General features: G+C 40.5%; 1 protein-coding gene across 1 annotated transcript; it reads left to right on the top strand.

Moving 5' to 3' along the window:
• The first annotated feature begins 2,458 nt into the window (after positions 1-2,458).
• On the top strand, positions 2,459-17,133 carry LOC309848187 (oxalate decarboxylase OxdC-like). Its single transcript, XM_082699424.1, has 10 exons — positions 2,459-2,707; positions 4,412-4,518; positions 5,722-5,949; positions 6,450-6,656; positions 10,527-10,757; positions 11,647-11,800; positions 12,869-12,978; positions 14,023-14,136; positions 15,390-15,536; positions 16,405-17,133. Coding segments are annotated over exons 1-10 (1,434 nt in total). The 5' UTR covers positions 2,459-2,706; the 3' UTR covers positions 16,540-17,133.
• Positions 17,134-18,799: the final 1,666 nt, after the last annotated feature.

Genomic DNA, 18,799 nt, shown 5'->3' with positions numbered 1-18,799 from the left:
AGTGAAAATAAGGGCTTGGAAGGGTATAAATATGTTTGTCTTAGTTTTTGGTAAAAGATAGACTGCCCTAGATGTATCCTGGTGCAATGGAAAAGAAACCTTTATTATTTATTTTTATGCAAGAGCTTGAGATGGGAGTTCTTGTTTGGTAGGAGGTTTTATCTACACAGTGAACTGGGGACTTAGACTCCTTCCCTCTAGTGGCTTTGCCATCCCAAAGGGCATCTGTGTATCCAGAAAAGGCACGATGGGCGGGGGGGGGGGGGCTCAAACCTTTTTTTTTTTTTAAGTCTGAGCTTGGAAATGACAAACAGCATTTCCACTCAAATCTCACTGACTAAAACTCAGTTGCATGATCACATCTGTTAAGGATGTTGGGAAGTATAAACTAGCCATGTGCCCCATAAAGAGGTAATTGTTATTTTTCAGGATTTTCCTTCTTTCTCTCCCCATTCCTTCCTTCCCTCCCTCTTCCTTCTTTTCTCTCTTCCGCCCACCTTCTGTCCTTCCTCCCTTCTTTTTTTTCTCTTCTTTTTTACTTTTTATTTTAAGATAATCATAGACTCTAGACTTTGGAGTTGCAGATATCCCCTGAGCAGCTTTCTTCTGGCTTCTCCTTCTATCAGCACCTACACAACAATAGAGCAGTTTTCAAAATCTGACATGATACCGTTAAATAAACTACAGACTTTATTCAGATTTCACTAGTTTTTAACCCATAATGTCCTTTTTCTATTCCAGGGTCCAATCCATCTAGTTGTAATGGTTCCTTAGTCTCTTGCCATTTATGACAGTTCTTGCCTTTCCTTGCCTTTTATGACCTTGGCACTTTTGAAGAGTCAGTGATTATACTCCGTAATTTTGTAAAATGTCCCCCAGTCTGGGTTTGTTTGATGTTTTGTCATGATTCGACTGAGGGTTATGCATTATTGGGAAGGCTACCATAGACCAGAATTAATCTGTCCTTGGTACATCATATCAGAGCTAGTGAGTGCAGAGTGAGGATTCAAACCTTGGTGGTCTGTCTCCAGAATGTGTACTCTTAACCATTCTACTATAAACTCGTGCCCTGGTTGTAGCTATTGGCAGGACTGAGGTTCACCTAGTACACATTAGTACACATTTATCTGGTGGCCACATCAGCTAACTGCTTCTCTTCTAACTGCTCATTGCCTGTGCCCTACAGGTGGTCAAATATTTGGGGGATAATCCTGCCCACTGGTGAATAACAAATGTTTGTATCTCCTAATTATGTTTCAATTGGGCAATTATTATATTTGACAGTATAAGTGAACCTTAGGAAATATTTTCAGGTACTTATGTTTGGAAGTACAATAGCTTAAACATTTTGAAGTCACGGCAAAAGTGACTTGGGCATGCATTTGTTAACTGTTCCTCCCAATTGTGTGGCATTGACCCATGTTTGTCTTTGACCACAACATGTAAGTAGTATGCCTCTTTTTTTTTTTAAAGATTTTATTTATTTATTTGACAGAGAGAGATTTATTTGACAGAGAGAGAGATCACAAGTAGGCAGAGAGGCAGGCAGAGGGGGAGGGGGAAGCAGGCCCCCCGCTGAGCAGAGAGCCCGATGCAGGTCTTGATCCCACCACCTGAGACCTGAGATCATGACTTAAGCTGAAGGCAGAGGCTTAACCCCCTTGTGCCACCCAGGCACCCCAAGTAGTATAGCTCTTATTTAAAAATGATTATTAGGGGTGCCTGGGTGGCTCAGACATTAAGCCTCTGCCTTCGGCTCAGGTCATGATCCCAGTGTCCTGGGATCCAGCCCCACAGGGGACTCTCCCCCTGGCGGGAAGCCTGCTTCTTTTACCCTCTCCCACTCCTCCTGCTTGTGTTCCCTCTCTCGATATGTCTCTCTCTTCAAATAAATAAATGAAATCTTTAAAAAAAAAAAAAAGAAAATGACTATTGATGTGTGATTAGGTATGTTACAAAAATGGGGTATTTGAAAAATGGGGTCACCAGTCTTTCCCTTTTAATGACTATCTGGCACCGGCTTGGTGATTTGGCTACTAGTTGTAGACTCTGCTTCAGTGAGCAGTTTTGCCTACTTACTTCCCAGTCTGCCAAGAATTTCTGGTTTAGTAGAAACTACCCCACTTCTGAGGGTTATGTGAATGGCTAGCATACTCACACCGAGGGCTACACCACAGAGTTGCATTCATATATCTTAAAGTTTTGATGATATTCTGCCTTTTAGCTCTTTTGGTTCAATTCGCTATTTACATGTATATCAAAGGCACGAAGTTCCCCTACAGCAAAAAGAAACAGGAAAATCTTTGGCTGAAATTGAGAGAGAAGGACATTTGTTCTGGGTCTGCCAGTGACTTACTGTGTTACTTTAAGAAAAATACTTAGTCTCTCTGATCCCTGTTTCCTTTCTTTCTCTCTCTCTCTCTCACTTTCTTTCTCCCAATTAATTTATCTATTTTAGAGAGCAAGAGAGCATGAGCAGGAAGAGCAAAGGGAGAGGGAGAGAGAATCTCAAGGAGACTCCATGTGGAGACTAACATGGGCTCAATCCTAGGACCCTGAGATCATGACCCTGAGATCACGACATGGGCCAAACCAAGAGTTTGGTGCTTAAGCAACTGCACCACCCAGGTACCAGCCCTCTGTTTTCTTATCTTCAAAGAGGAAAAGGACCCCATCCAGCTTCAGCTTTCTTTGATTTAGTGCTAAAGTGAGTTTTCATATAGTTTGGTTGATGATTTGCTTGTCTTGCCATTTACATAAATGCTAAATGGAGCTCCTAGATACTGCTGGTGACAGAGGACTGTGTTTTCATACTCCTGAGAAAGAAAGATGGTAAAATAAAAAATTGTGTAAAACTTGCTTTGAAGATCATATAGTACCATTTGCTGATAAGACAAAGGAAAACTGGCATACTTTCCTTTAGTCTTAGAGACCATCCTTTGTAAAACACATCCCATTTTCAGAGATGTTAGGGTGTGGAATGTATTCCAGTTAACAAATGCACAGGGTACACTGAACAGGAAAAACACTATTTTTTGGTACACAAAATATATAACAAGATATACAACAACCCAATAACACGATGACATCACCTTACTAGCTCCACAGAAAAATAATTATTTGAAATACTTTATGACCTCAAAATCAGTACCATTCATTTCAGTTCCAGGTCTTGGTGGGGAAAGGCTAGCTTGTATGGTGCCCTGGGGGATCTTAGATTTGAGGAGATGTGATAGGAAGGCCCCAGTGTCTGCTGTCCATCGCCTCAAAGAGTGACCATCTGCAGCCTTGTCAGAGCCTGAGCTGGCTAACCCAGAGAGCGTCTACATCGTTATCCCATGTTCCAGAGCTTCTTAGAGACAAGCCAGAAATATGGACTAGAATGTGATGGACTAACTGGGCCTACCTAGTGAAGCCGTGTTGGGACTCAAAGGCTCAGCTCAAAATTCTGACTTTGGAGAAGCCTCATCTCAGACACGATCACTGTCTTCTCTCTCCTCACAGAGCCTTGTGCATACTTCTGTCAGAACACAGCACAGTCTTTGGTAGTGTTTTCCTTTCCATTTCTCCTACTAGAAGCTATTCAGAGGCCTCGTGTTGTTTCACAGGAGTGGTAAACAGCTTGGAACACAGTAGGCATTCAGCCACATCCACTGGAGGAAGACAGATAAGATAGGAAGGAAGGAAGGATGGTTAATGTTTTGTGGATTATAGGAATGGTTTTTAGGTGACTCGGGCCACTCCTCATCACCAGAAAATATGATGCAAGTGAATTGTGAATGAAGATTTAATTTTCAGGGAACAAAATTATTCAAGAAAGCACATGGGAAAATCAGTCCGTTGTTTTAGAGGCAGGACCGATTTGGGTGAAAAAAGGTTGTACTAGACAACGCACCCACCCTGAAACTGTAGAGAACCAGTGTCATGAAAATTCTTCCGAGAGATGATGCTTTGCTCTGATGCTGATATCAGCAGCGCAGTGACTGTGTTTCCTTGTCTCAGTTTCCTTGTCCACAAAATAGGAAGGCTGGGCGTACCTGAGAGTCACTGTAAGAGTTCAGCCACGTAACGGAGGTGATTAGTACAGCGCCTGGTGCACCGTGAGAGAAGGAAATGTCAGTTATCATTATCTGTGTTTGCGTCATCAGTAGGCAAAGACACGAGGACCAACGAAAGTATTTTATTGGTCTCTAATTTGGCAATTCTTTCTGGGGTTTTTCTGTGTGTGTTGTGTGTGTGTGTGTGTGTGTGTGTGTGTGTTTTTCCCTTAAACGGAGATTATAACTTCCTTATTTTGTTTCCTTAACTTTCAGCTATATATTAGTAGTCCCTTACTGGAGAGTTGTCATTCCTCACCTCTCAGGGATCTCCCCATTGACTAAAGCTACATCTCCCCCTTTTTCTTTCTCAGTGAGTTGGCTGCTTCTGTTACAAATGGACAACTCAGCCTTTGAGATGCATGAAGATGCAGCACAGAATACTTTTTCTATGAGGAAGATGGACACCATCTCCAGAATGGTAAGGTTCAGACTGACACCTTGAGATTAGCTCCCTCCAAACCTTTATGCAGGGTCAGGAAAGAATCCCTTTTTAGACCAGCTTTCCTCAAGTGACCCTCTTTTGAAAGGTAGCATCTCCTGCTCTGGACATTTCTTGATTTGCTTTCCATCTTATCAACTCCTAGCTCACATCTCCATTAGCTTTGTAAGGGGTTCAACTTTTCATGAATTTGTTGTTCATGGTATTAGTGAATTGGTTATTGTTCAGTATAATATCCTCATACAATGTAAAATTGCGAATGTTAATCAATGATTATACTATACAAAATATACCATTTAAGGATGTTGACATGCTAACATCTGTGTTCGAGTTATTAGTAATCAAAGCTATGCCTGCTTAGAGAGGAATTCAGAGGGCAGTGGACAGGAAACCATGACATTAGCACTTATAAATGCCATTTTGTGGTCAGAGGAATGAGGGCAGATTGGTTCAAAAGTTAAGGTGTGTATTCTTTTGGTAGCTTTCAGTAATGTGGATGGTAACTCACAGAAATAATACGGTTGTTTGTAGCATGTATTTGTAATGTGATAACGAGGAAATAGTAACACAGCAGTACATGGAAATATTGGACTTGGACTTGGTAGATGAGTTAGTAGCTGAGACAGGTCATCCACGGAAGGGGGTGTCTAATGAAGCTATTTAAGTGAAGGAGGGAGGGAGAGTGAGGCGAAGATCTATCAGGCCACTTGTTTACTGGTACGTTACTTTCCCCAGGCCTATTACCTGTTCATGTGATTGCATGGATTATTCTGGAACTAAACGATTCTTGAAATCTAGTCTTTATAATCTCTTTAATTTTCAGGTGAACGGACTGGTAAACAGGAGCTGATTGGCTGCACTCGAATGCATTTTCCGTACAAACTTAACTGGCTCCTTAATTTTCTAATAATTTATTCTGTGCCTCAGCTTTTCCTATGTTTATTGTTTTTCTTATTTATTTGGGTGTCAGGCAAGGTAAATGGTGTGTGTGTGTGTGTGTGTGTGTGTATGTACACATTTGTATTTATTTACACTCATATTTACACATGTATTATTTTACTGAGTGTATTTATCCCAGAAGTGCATTTTTTAAGTAAAAGAAAATATAAGCCAAAGTGAGAAAGGATGCAATATTTTTAATGCATCAAGAGTGGAAAATAATGGCTTTAAAATTTCTCTTAGGAGAAGAAGAGGCAGTGGTCACTGATGAGCGTTTTCCTGGTGTGTCTCTTGGCCTGTACCGTCACCACGGCAGTAGGAGTACTGATACTTTCCTTGGTTTATGTTCACAACTCTCAGCCACATTCACAAGTCCACCTGGAAGTCCGGCCTCTGCAAACAACGGTTCCCGTAGTGCAAAAGGCTGTTGATCCAAAATACCAGTTTCTTAATCATTTGCCTAAATCCAAGGTATGAATCACACATTTAGCAAAAAGGATCATCTATTCTAACAGTGATTTCAAAACAAACCTCCCATTGCCTGTTTACTAAGCTTTGTTCTCTCTTCACTGGAAGGAACGGACTGTGGGCCATCCAGAGGAAGGGAGGTGAGCCACAGAGGAGAGAAGTGTTGGCTTGACACTGGCCCCAGGAAGAGCTTTTCTGTCACTGATAGCTCTGTGTCAGCCCAGAGGGGAGGACTGCAGACAGACAAATGCAAAGCTCTCTATTCTCTTGTCAAGATACATGTTCTTTTCATGTCTAACAGGGTCTCAACCCACCATTCTGTAGGCACTACTGTCATTCCTAGAGTCTTGCAGACCTATTCTTCCTCTTCCCTTCTGGGCCTCCAGTCTTCATCCGCTCACCACTGTCTTTTCTGTTTTGCCTACCTCTTACTCTGCAGGCCACAGTGGCCTTGTGTTCCTCAGATGACCTCCGTGTTGACGGTTGCTTGTCTGACATTTCAGGTCTTTGAATTCCCTGGCGGTGCAATCCAGTGGGCCCGGTATAGGAACAATGTCAAAGACTACCTCAGCATTGAAGAAGAGGCCTTTGGCAGCAGCTTGAACAGTCAGAGATCACAGATGACTCTGGGGACCCTGAGAATAAAAAGCAACGGTCTCCGGGCCCCTCACTGGCACTTCAATGCTAATGAACATGGCTACCTTGTACAGGTATAACCAGTTTGCCTGTGTTCTGCGCCTCAGTGTTTATGCTGTGTGTCCTCAAGCTATTATTTTAGTTGTTGTAAAACCTACTTAGCTAAGTGATAGACAACACCCAGGCTTGGGCTGTGTATTCAATTAGATTTGTTAGCAGTGGCCTGAAGCATTAACCTGTTTGTTGTAATTATTCTTGGCATCACTGTGAACCTCTTTCTTCAGCATGAAATAATTTTTCATTTGCTATTGTTAAAATAAGATCACTGTTCCATCTTTTGAGCCAAAGCTAAAACTTGTAGCTCTGATCCAGTGATCAAAGAGATGGCTGCTTTCTTCTAAGGAAAAAAGCAGTTTGCTGATGTTCAGCCTGGAGTCCCCAAGATCAGGCCAATTAGAGGCACTTTTGTGGTTCAGACTTGATAGAACTGTCTAGGAGTCAAGTGATAGAGAGCTAGAGGTGAAATGAGCGTTCTCACTTGAATTTCAAATATTTCATTAATTCTAGAAAGTATTGATTGTTGCATTCCGTAGTCCAGATACTGGGAGAGGGATAGTTACTAAGTGCTTGCTCACGGTACTTCAGACTTTGGTCTTACCCTGGTGATCCTAATAATAGATCAGCCAGTGTTAAGTGACATATTTCTGTCGGTGTTAGTAATACCCCTTGTTTATGCAATTCATTCAGTTTTAGAATTTACAACAGAAAGAGAGATTAGAGTTTCATCTATCTGAGACCAAACTTCTTATTTCTTATGAACAGAGGCTCAGAAGGATTGAGTTTTCTAAAGATAAACTGTAGTTGTTGGCCTGGGACAAGTCCATGTTTTCTGCCATTTTGTCTTTTTCCACATATACAGAATATGTAAAAGAGGACTGTCTTGGGGCACCTGGGTGGTGCAGTCCGTTAAATGTCCAACCCCTGGTTTTGACTCAGGGTTTGATCTCAGGGGATGAGATGGAACCCTCTGTTAGGCTCTGCGCTCAGTGCAGAGTCTGCTTGGCCCTCTCTCCCTCTCCCTTGGCCCGTCCCTCATAAATAAATAAATCTTAAAAAAAAAAAGAGGACAGTCTCCAAAAGATTCGTTTCCATGGCTCTGGCTGAGCAGTGGCAGAATAACAGGAGGAAGGAAAGGCACGTAAGTGGAAGGAGACCCTTAAATTAAAACAAATCTCAAGTAGGGAAATTAGTGGAAATTAGCCCGGAGCATGTTCCAGTAGATAACAGGCCTGGAATCCAGCTCAGTCTGGAGAACTGTTCTGGAAAGTCCAGAGAGAGTTTCTAATGTGATCTCCTAAATGTGAGCTAGAAGGTGGTCAAGAGGTATAAACTTCCAGTTATAAAATAAATAAATCATGGGATGTAATATACAGCATGGTGACTATATTTCATAATATTGAATTGTAAATTTGTAAGTGGGCAAGAGAGTAGAGCTTATAAGTTCCCATCAGAAGAAAAAATTCTAGCGAGGGTGATGGATGTTAAAACTAGACTGGTGGGGATTGTTTCACAGTGTAATATGAGTGTCAAATCTTTGTGTCGTACACCTGAAACTAATAGGATGTTGTGAGTCAATTACATCTTACTTACAAAAATATTAAAAAGTTCAACTCTAAAGGAAATAAATGTGGCTAGAATATTGTTTAGATCCCAGAAAAATTGTAGGATCCCTCACATACATGGTAAGGAGCCAGTCAATAGGATGTGAAGGAAGTCTCTCTACTGCATACTCACCCACAGATGTTGCTTTTGAATCCGAGTGTCTTCATGAAAGCCGTGAAAGGAGTAGCCCTGAGGGAGGCAGGGCCACCGGGTTCAGGGCCGCTGGGGTGACCAGAGTGCATGGCCCTGTTGTGCATGGCCCATTGTCCACGGGGCTGCTTCTGCTGTGGGTTTGGAGTAATTGGTACCCTGGTATGCATAGAGACACACTGCTGCCGTGGACTTGGAGAGAGCACTTTAGAGGTTCACCTTTCTCCTGTCTCTTTAATACTCATCTGGAACTGAGTTGTACACATCTGTGTAGATACAACAAAGACTCCTTTTTTTTTTTTTTTTTTTTTGCCTTTCTCAGAGATAGTGTATTTATTTATTTATTAACATAGAATGTATTATTTGTTTCAGGGGTATGGGTCTGTGATTCATCAGTCTTACCCAATTCACAGCACTCACTATAGCACAGACCCTCCCCAGTGTCCATTTCCCCTCACCCCATCCCTCCCACCCCCGGCCACTCCAGCAACCCTCAGTTTGTTTCCTGAGACCAAGAGTCTCTTAGGATTTGTCACCCTCTCTAGTTTTGTCTTGTTTCATTTTTCCCTCCCCTCCCCTATGATCCTCTGTCTTGTTTCTCAGATTCCTCAAATCAGTGAGATCATATGATAATAGTCCCTCTCTGATGGACTTATTTCATTTGGCACAATACCCTCTAGTTCCATCCACATTGTTGCAAATGGCAGGATTTGGGGCTTTTTTGATGGCTGCATAGTATTCCTGTGTGCGTGTGTGTGTGTGTGTGTGTGTGTACCATATCTTCTTTATCCATTCATCTGTTGATGGACACCTAGACTCTTTCCATAGTTTGGCTATTGTGGACATTGCTGCTATAAACATTAGAGTGCACATGCCCCACAAAAGACTTCTTGTAGATGCTTCCCTAATGACCAACTCTGGAAGAAATAATATTACATTTTCTACTATTTACAGAATAATATTGTAGAGATGATTTGAGAATGAGAAAAAGGATTTTGTATAAGTGGAATCAAAGTATGGTGTAGTATGCATTACAAGTATAGACTTCCCTCCAGCCTCTGGCAAGCACCATTCTATCTCTATTTCTAGATATTTTGACTAAAGAATTGAGTTTTAGGGATCTTCTGTACAGCAATTTGTTTGTCCTTAACAATACTATATTGGACACTTAAAAATTTAAGAAGATTGGTCTCATGCTAAATGTTCTTAACACAATTCAAAAAAGTGTAGACTTTGTAACTAGACTGCTAGAGGTCCAATTCCCAGCTTTGCCATTGACTAGCAGAGTAATCTTGGGAAAACTGTACATTCTTTACAGATTCAATTTCTCTCTATAAAATGAGGATAATAATAGTACTTGCTTCATAGGGTTGATACAAGGGATGATTGAGTTAAGACAGGTAAAGTGCCTTAGAAGAATATCTGGACACAGAAGAAAAGCACTGTGTTATTACTATTAGTATTATTATTAAAATTGTGTGCAGACTTTTTATCTAGGAAATAGTGTGCATCCGTATGCATATACATGGAAACATGGAGATACATGAACGTGCATGTCAGCATGACCACCTGTGAACACGCACACATGTGCTTGTAGTCTTTTCAAACTCTGAAGCATGAACTTAGAATTCTAAATTCTCAATAGAGGTGATATTGCCCCCTGGGGAGGGGGGCAAAAACTTTAGAAGGTAAAACGCCTCACTTTTTTTATGTGTAAAGGTCACTTTTTTTACGCATGTAGTGCACGAGCATGATGAATGTAAGGTGTACCCAGATCAATAGCACATCTGTAGTGTCAAAATTTCATAGGATGGTAATTAGTTAAAAAAGATTAAAATGGTACCTTATAAGAGATGTAATGAGGGCCCCTGGGTGGCTCAGTTGGTTAAGCAACTGCCTTTAGCTCAGGTCCTGATCCTGGAGTCTGGGGATCGAATCCCGCATCAGGCTCCCAACTCCATGGGGAGTCTTCTTCTCCTTCTGACCTTCTCCCGTCTCATGTTCTCTCTCTCAAATAAAGAAAATATTTTTTAAATGTATTTTAAAAAATTGAGAAAAAAAAGGTGTAATGAAAAAGATTTGAGAAACATTGCTCTAAAGTGACGTTGTATGTGTTTTCTGTTATGTTTCAGGGGACGGCATGGATTGGGGTGGTTGATGATGGTGGTGTAGTTACTACATACAATGTTACAGCTGGCCAAGTGATCTTCTTCCCTAAAAATACTCTACACTGGATCAAGAATGTGGGGAACGAAGACTGCTTTTTCTTACTATTCTTTTCCACACATGATGAACTTCAGACACTAGATGTTGATGATGTATTTTTTTCTGTACCTGAAGATATTGCTTCCAGGTCACTTAAGGTCTGTACCACTACTGAACACAAATCCTTCATTGAGTGTTTGCATTACATAGGCACAAAGAAAGCATGAGTATTTGTGTTTCTAGGGTAGCAGTTAGTAGGATAAGATTTGGGTAATGAACTCAAGAACATAACTTGTATTCCTATTAAAGATACACGACTTTGAAACTGACTTAGTTTTTACTTTCCTTTATGAAGGACTTCTACAAGAAACTATAATGAATTCGTAGAAAAGTTTTGATAGCGTTAATAAAAATGACTGTAGTTTGATCTCTGAAAAGATAGATGCTCATTCAGGGAGAAGTTTGCTGCAGATGATGTAATTGTGTTTTCCTAATTCAATGCAGAGAAGCCCATTGTTTTCCTGAAGGAAAGCTGCTTTGGTCTTTCTAAATACTTCAGTTATCATGGAGGGGCTGCTCATAGGGCTGGGTGTAGAGGGAGAGGGCCAGATGCAGATGCTAACGATACAAATGGGTGATCAGAAGAATTGGTAATGGCCATAAATAGCAACTGGAAGAAATTCTGTGACAGATTTAGAAATCTATCTAGGGAAGTTTTGAAATTGACCTCACAGCAGATCCTGATTGAATGTTATAGGGAGAAGTGGAAAAAATGAGTCATTAAGAGAATATTTGTAAATATGAAAACCAGTATATATTTTTATAGGATTATAATGATTATAAAACATCAACACATTAAAAGCCAACATGCATTGAAAACTTGGAGGATTTTCATGAATATCACAGTCTCAGGTTGACTGAGGTCAGTTTCTTTGACTGGGCCACTGAAAACCACAATGGTGCCCTATCCTCAGCTACTTACCCTTCTATTACTAAAATTTGTGGAATGTTTTGCAAATACCATGTATGATTTCTTATGTGTTTCAGCCTGAAGGTGGAATTAATTTCATTAGAACATTCCAGAAGCAGAAAGAGGACCAGGGTGTCAACCTTCCCCCCAACTTGGCAGAACTGGTTATAAATCCTAGTTATGTTCAGTCTCCAGAGAGTCTTGTGTGGAGATATTTTTATGACCTTAAAGGTATAATATGTTATTTTGCAAAATCTTTCTAGTTAAGTGTTGGTATATGTGATTACACAGGTGTTGGATTGAGATGTAATGTGTTTTTTTTTTTTTTAATAGTAGGTAAAGTAATGAGGAGTTTGAAAAAACACATTTCTTTAAATAATAGGAAATGAGAGAAAAAGAATGGAAGCAAAAGAGAACGTAGTAGAAGATTTCAAAGTGTGAGGGGTGTGTGTTGGGACTAGAGGTGCCTCAGGAGAAGAGGCTGATGAGAGAAGAGGGTTTAAGAATGCAGGTTTCAGAAGCCATGCTGATGAGTTTATACTTCATTTTGATGGGAAAGAGGAGCAATTAAGGGATTTCAAATAGGAGATTTTATTTTATTTTTATTTTTTAAAGATTTTCTTTGTTTATTTGACACACAGAGATCACAAGTAGGCAGAGAGGCAGGCAGAGAAAGAGAGGGGGAAGCAGGCTCCCTGCTGAGCAGAGAGCCTGATACGGGGCTCGATCCCAGGACCCTGGGATGATAACCTGAGCCGAAGGCAGAGGCTTTAACCCACTGAGCCACCCAGGCCCCCCTCAAATAGGAGATTTTAAATTAAGTTTTAAATTTTTAAATTGGGTTTTGTATTTTTTTAAAAATTATTTTATTGAAGTTACTATACATAGAATCTTTTTTCTTGTAATGAGAATTTTTTTAAAACAATTTATTTATTTGTCAGAGAAAGACATAGCAAGAGAGGGAACACAAGCAGGGGGAGTGGGAGAGGGAGAAGCAGACTTCCTGCCGAGCAGGGAACCTGATGTGGGGCTCAATTCCAGGACTGAGATCATTGGGATCATGACCTGAGCCGAAGACTTAATGACTGAATCACCCAGGTGCCCCTGTAATGAGAAATTTTAAGATCTTAGCAACTTTCAAATATGCAGTATAGTATTATTATTTATAGTTGGAATACTGTACATTACATCCCTGTGACTTACTTATTTTATAACTAGAAGTTTGTACCTTTTGATTCCTTTCATCCACTTTGTGGATGCCTTACTTATGTCTTGTTTTTTAAACTTCCTCTGACTCAGGTTCAAAAGAATATCAATTTCCAGGAGGAGTAATACAACTGGCACAATACTGGAAAAATGGAAGCGAACTAAGCTACTATGAAAAAATTTTTGGTGAATTCCTGAATCAGGTAATTGAGAAAAAAATTTTTTTTTTTTTTACAGATTCTACTTATTTGTCCGAGAAAGAGAGAGCAAGAGAGCTTGGTAGAGGCTGGTGGGGGGAGCGATGGGGAGGGGCAAAGGGAGAGGGAGAAACAGACTCCCTGCTGAACAAGGAGACCAACTTGGGGCTCAATCCCAGGACCCCAGGATCGTGACCTGAGCTGAACACAGATGCTTAACCAACAGAGCCACTTAGGTGCCCCAAGAAAAAAAAATTTGATGATCACTAAGATGGATGGAAATATGAGATTTAGATTAGATTCAGCCTTCTTTTGGAAGAAAGGCAAAGGAAAAATCTAGTCAAACATTACTAGATTTGATTAATGGAAGCTATTCATTGAGACCATAGTGTGAATTGGGGAGCCTAACTTCCTGGTCTGGATAGTTACATTAATGAAAAGACTGGATGCTTGTGAGATTTCTCTTTCATTTGTTTTTAAATGCTCAACTGGGGGTGCCTGGGTGGCTCAGTGGGTTGAAGCCTCTGCCTTTGGCTCAGGTCATGATCCCAGGGTTCTGGAATCGAGCCCCGCATCGGGCTCTTTGCTCTATGGGGAGCCTGCTTCCTCCTCCTCTCTCTCTCTCTCTCTCTGCCTGCCTCTCTGCCTACTTGTGATCTCTGTCTGTCAAATAAATAAATAAAATCTTAAAAAAAAAAAAAAAAAAGCTCAACTGGCTGCATTGCATAATGACGATGAGTTCAACGGGGCCATCAAATCCCCTGATTGAAATCCCAGGTCCACCACTGTCCAACCCTAAGTAAATGGCTTAGCCAATCTATATTTCAAATTCCTCACCTGCAAAAAAGGAGGGATGAACCCTACCAACCTTACAAGGTTGTTTTAAGGAACAAGAGATGTAATAAATATAAGGGATTAAAAAAATTGTCATGTTCTCAGTGAGGGCTGCAGAAAGAGAAGCTGTAATTAGGATGGTTAAGTTGAATGGTTAAGTTGCTGAGTGGGATGTTTGCTAAATAACTGGATTTGTATGTCTTTTCCTTTTTCAAGCATCAGAATGCTCTCACTTTGTGTACACTCAGAATTTATAACAACGGATTACGACAGCCGCATTTTCATTTTAATGCAAATGAAATGGGATATGTAATAAGTGGATGTGCAAAGGTAATTTCTCCATGGACAACTTCTTGAACTTTCCTTTTTAATGCAGAAAGAAGCAAACAGGAGGTTTTTCTTTGTTTTGGTTCAGTTGTTGGTAACATTGAAAGACTTGGTGCTAATGGCTTTCTAGACCGTTTCCATAGAAAATACCATGCAGGCCATGCTGGATAGCTTCTGACTTTGATATTAGCATGAGAAGAGGCTCAGCCCGTGTCAGAAATGAGAAAGAAGTTATCACGTAGGGTGAAGGGTTTGAAACATTTTACATTTTCAGAGTTTCGCATTTTTAGGGAATACAAGATTTAATGTGCTGCTCTTTGGGGACTGTGACATCACTGGCGTCCTCTCAGTGTGACGTACATTGACGTACTCAGGGTGGCCACGTACTTTGTTTATGCGGGATCCTCCTGATGTACACTTATCTGGGTGAAACTGGTGACTCTTCAGAGAGTCTTGGTTTGGATGGTCAGTTATATGGTTATCATGAGAAAAGCCAAACTGAATAGCACATTATGGTAGTGACTTGACCGTAGTTCTTCTGGACCATCACAGGGCTTCCTGGGGAAGTCAGCGATGGCCTACCCAGGTCTAAGTGGACTTCTAGCTTGTTCCTGTCTCTATCCTGATGGAAAGAACCAAACCAGACTGAATTGCACTTGCTAGATCTTCCTTAGCAAAAGTTTTTTGTTTTTATAGGTGAAGGCTTGGATACATTGGAAAAGGGCATTGTAGTTACTCCCAAATTCTGTTTCAAGGATCAGATGTTATTTTTGTTGTGCTGTGTGCTCACGGGCGTGCATATGTGTGCACATTTCATTTCTGATCCTTTTAAGGGGAGCTATTAGGGTGCTGCTGTGCTGGAAGGCTGAATTTTCCTGAGCAAGTCAGGAGGAGGGCATAAGGGCAGAAAAACTGAGATGTGAGCCTTCTGCTTGATAAGGGAATTTATAATTCTTCACTAGAACATAGTGATCGATGCTCTTATTGCACGATGTTCCACAGTGTTGAATTCACTAATGCGTTTTGAGGAACATCTACTTAAATAGAGTGTCTTTTGACTTCTGGGGGGGCTACATCTCAGAAACAGGAGATTTTATGTAAAAGATGGCCTCTATTTTGTCCTATTTACCCTCCCTAAGAAGTCCCTTTATAACTAAATGTTTTTATTCATTTATTCTTCATTATTAATACTTCTCTTTAATGATTATTTGATTCTATTTGCTTAACTTCAACACAGTTTGTCCCCCCCTCTTTAGGTGGGCATTATTAATACTCAGGGTATCGTGGAGTTTGATGTTCACATTGGAGATGTGGTATTTTTCCCCATGGGAACCCAACATTACATTAAGAGCACATGTGATGAGGATTTGCTTTTCCTTCTTGCCTTCAGCACCGGAGACCAGGTGAGTATAAGACAGTTCTAGAGAGACTGGTGAGTGTCTCTGATGGCAAAATATCCTGCTAAGCAAGGTATCTGGACCACAGGAGGCCCTCAGTAAACGTAAGCTGAATGAATAAATGAATGAAAGGCAGAACATATGTGAAGAGGAGGAGAACCAAATAATCTCATCTGGTGATAAAGGGATTATGTATATCACATTTTCTCCTAATTCCCCAAGTTCCAAACCACCTGAGAAAAACACACACACAGACACACACAGAGAGAGACAGAAACACACAGCGAGATAGTTCCAGAAGGCCAAATTGAGAGAGGCTGACTGAGAGAGTTAGCATCAGAGAGGAAAGAGCTTGATAGAGAAAACAAGGACAGATGGTCAGACCCAACCCACTGGACAGCCAGGCCAGATAGGCAGACATTATCAACCCAGAGGAGGTGGGCTGTGTCTGGCTGTGGAGTAGGAAGGCCCATTATTTGGCAGCAGTGTTTGCCTCTGTTGTGGGCTGCTGGGCATGGAACCCTGAGAAGCCCTTTTGTTTCTAGTCCCTGCTCATGGGAAGACAGAGAGGGTCTTCCCTTATCAAAGGAACTCCCTTTCAGTAGGATAGACATCCTGTCCAGAGAAGGTTTCCAATGCCTCAACACCTCTAGCCATCAACTGGACTTTCCTTATTCTCGGAATTGAAAAGTTGAGCTCTGTGGGGCAAAGGAAGACAGGCTTACAAGGTGACCATTCCCAGGAGTTCATGGTGGCCATAAAGTTATACAGCCAAGTACCCCACTGGCTTGCAAGTGCCATGATGGCTGTAAGATCTTTGTAGGAATCTGAGTACTTTGGTGCTGATGTATCCTGTTTTGGTTTCCACTACCAGTTGCAAACTCTTGACATGGACGATTATCTCCAGGCCACAGCAGACCACATCCTGGCCCAACTTTTCTTCAAGAAGCAAAGTGAATTTAAGAAGATCCCCAAATTCAAGGAGGACCAGGCAATCAACCTGCCGTAGATTTGCCAATGAGTTCATACTTATTCTTCCTTCCTCATTTGTTCTTATTGTTTTTAAAGAAGGACCACTTTGCTAATAAACCTGAAGCTCTTTATAGAGCAGACGTGGGAAAGCAGGTGCAAAACAGCCCTGTGAGCTCATTTAGCTGACAGTGATGCTAGGCAGTGGATGCTAAGGGAGCATTTCAGTATCCTCTGTGTAGATTAGTAGATCTATGGAGGAGACCCAATATATTAAATTCATATATTTTTGTATGGGTTTTAGTGTATGTGTATGTATTTATTTGTTTTCCTTTTGTTACTTCAAATTTTATTACTCTAAGTGAAAAGTCATTTTTTTATCCCTATCAGCAAGTCTTACTACCATGCATGTATTTTTGTCATTCATCACCATGAAAGGAATTCAGCCTATGTACGAGGTGCTGGAATCAGATACCTCAAACCTTGTCTGGAGAGTTCAGAGGCTGGTGACCCCTAACCCTTTTGTTGTATGAAGTAACTTTTTACGATGGCAAAATTTTCAAGGACTCACTCATTTGACTGGTTGTATATTTTCTGTATATTAGCTGAGAAAATAAAATATCCAGTGATGAACTAATTATAAATTCAATACTTTCTTTGAATATATTGAATTTCATCAATCACATCAGCAACTATTTACATTTGAGGAGCAGTCAGCCCTATATTTGAGAAGCATATGGTTTATTTAGTCCATTGGCAATGCTGGCTATGTATGTGGATTCAAGAACCTCTTGCCCTCATTGGAAGCTGGTAGGGGCTGGTGGTCTCCAAGTTGAGGGTCATTGTGTTAAGTAGAAAATAACTTGTTCAGATTTAATCTGTGCTGGGTTTTGTTTACAATTTATTTTAACAGGTATTTGTTTTTGTTTTTTAAAAATATTTTATTTATTTATTTGATAGATTACAAGTAGTCAGAGAGGCAGGCAGGGAGAGAGGAGGAAGGGCTCCCCGCTGAGCAGAGAGCCCCATGCAGGGCTTGATCCCAGGACCCTGAGACCATGACCTGAACTGAAGGCAGAGGCTTTAACCCACTGAGCCACCCAGGCAACCCTTAACAGGCATTTGGTACCCCTGCATTATACTTGGGTACAGCTGTTAGTTCTGGAGTATACAAAACTAATGCCAGTTAAGACTAACTATATAAACTGTAGACTAACTGGCGTTAGTCCTATATAAAATTCTCAAGTCATTGTAACTAAGTTTTAATGCTTTTGACCCCCTTCCCCCTTCAGATACTCTCCTGATACCTAATGGAACTTTTAGATGTCTTAGGATGTTTGTTCCCAGGCTGAAAAGATCTATATGTTCCCTTCTTTCTCTGTCTTTGTTTTTTATTTCTGTATCTTCCTGTCTGGAGTGCTAGTTCTGTGGCCTACAAGTACTGAATTCAGTGAAAATCAGGAATAGCTCACTTCTAGCATGAGGAAGTAGCCATCTACATAATGTACCTAATCAGACAGCAGAAGGCCCGTTACCACTCGGAGCTACTGTGTATTTCCCTATTGCCTTTTTCTGGGAGAGGCAGGCAAGATCAGAACTTGGTAGCGATGGGAGTTTTGTGGTGGCAGTATTGTTTTGAAGAGACTTTATAGGGAATGAGTTCATGTCCAGGAATAGGAACCTAGTTGAGAAGATGCAAGGAACAGCACTAGGAAATAGGTATATGGAAAGAGGCTGTCCAGGTAGAGGGGAAATAGTCATACAAGGAAACTAGCAATGTGTGTAGACAGATTTTATCTATAAGTTTTGTTTTACTTTAGGAACTGTTTTGTATACTATAAACTAGTTCATAATCCATTCTCTTATACCAGGAAATACTGTATTAGGTTTTAAGATTTTACACATCTTTGTATATTATTTTGCCATTGTAATTTTGAAGGAAATCTGTTCTTAAGGTCTTATGTATTTGAAGCATTATTGGTTTCCCTGTATGGATCTTTGAAATATGACTTAGGAATCCAATCCACTATGTATTTAAAAAAGAAAAATCTTAAAAATAAAAACATCTAATGAAGCCAATTCAATTGGAATATTGTCAGTATGTTATTTTATGGGGGGATGTATTTTTAACTTCTATTGGGATGCTGATTTCTAGTTTTCATGCCATTTTATTCTCTAAGGTGACTTAGTCCACTTACACTCAAGTGCTTTTAAGCTTTTTGTTATATCAACTTTATTAATTACCAAATCAATAGATTAAAGAGTGAACTGCTCAATTAGACTGATCATTTGGCATCATT

This window comes from Mustela nivalis, assembly GCF_964662115.1.
Source record: "Mustela nivalis genome assembly, chromosome: 14".
Lineage (NCBI taxonomy): Eukaryota > Metazoa > Chordata > Mammalia > Carnivora > Mustelidae > Mustela > Mustela nivalis.
The sequence above is the reverse complement of the archived record's forward strand: the minus strand, read 5'-3'. Positions and strand labels throughout refer to the sequence as shown.

Excerpts from the sequence above, each read along its gene's own strand:
- LOC309848187 (XM_082699424.1), top strand. Across the intron at positions 4,519-5,721 it reads TGGACACCATCTCCAGAATG|GAGAAGAAGAGGCAGTGGTC; the intron begins GTAAGGTTCAGA and ends AATTTCTCTTAG. Across the intron at positions 6,657-10,526 it reads AACATGGCTACCTTGTACAG|GGGACGGCATGGATTGGGGT; the intron begins GTATAACCAGTT and ends GTTATGTTTCAG.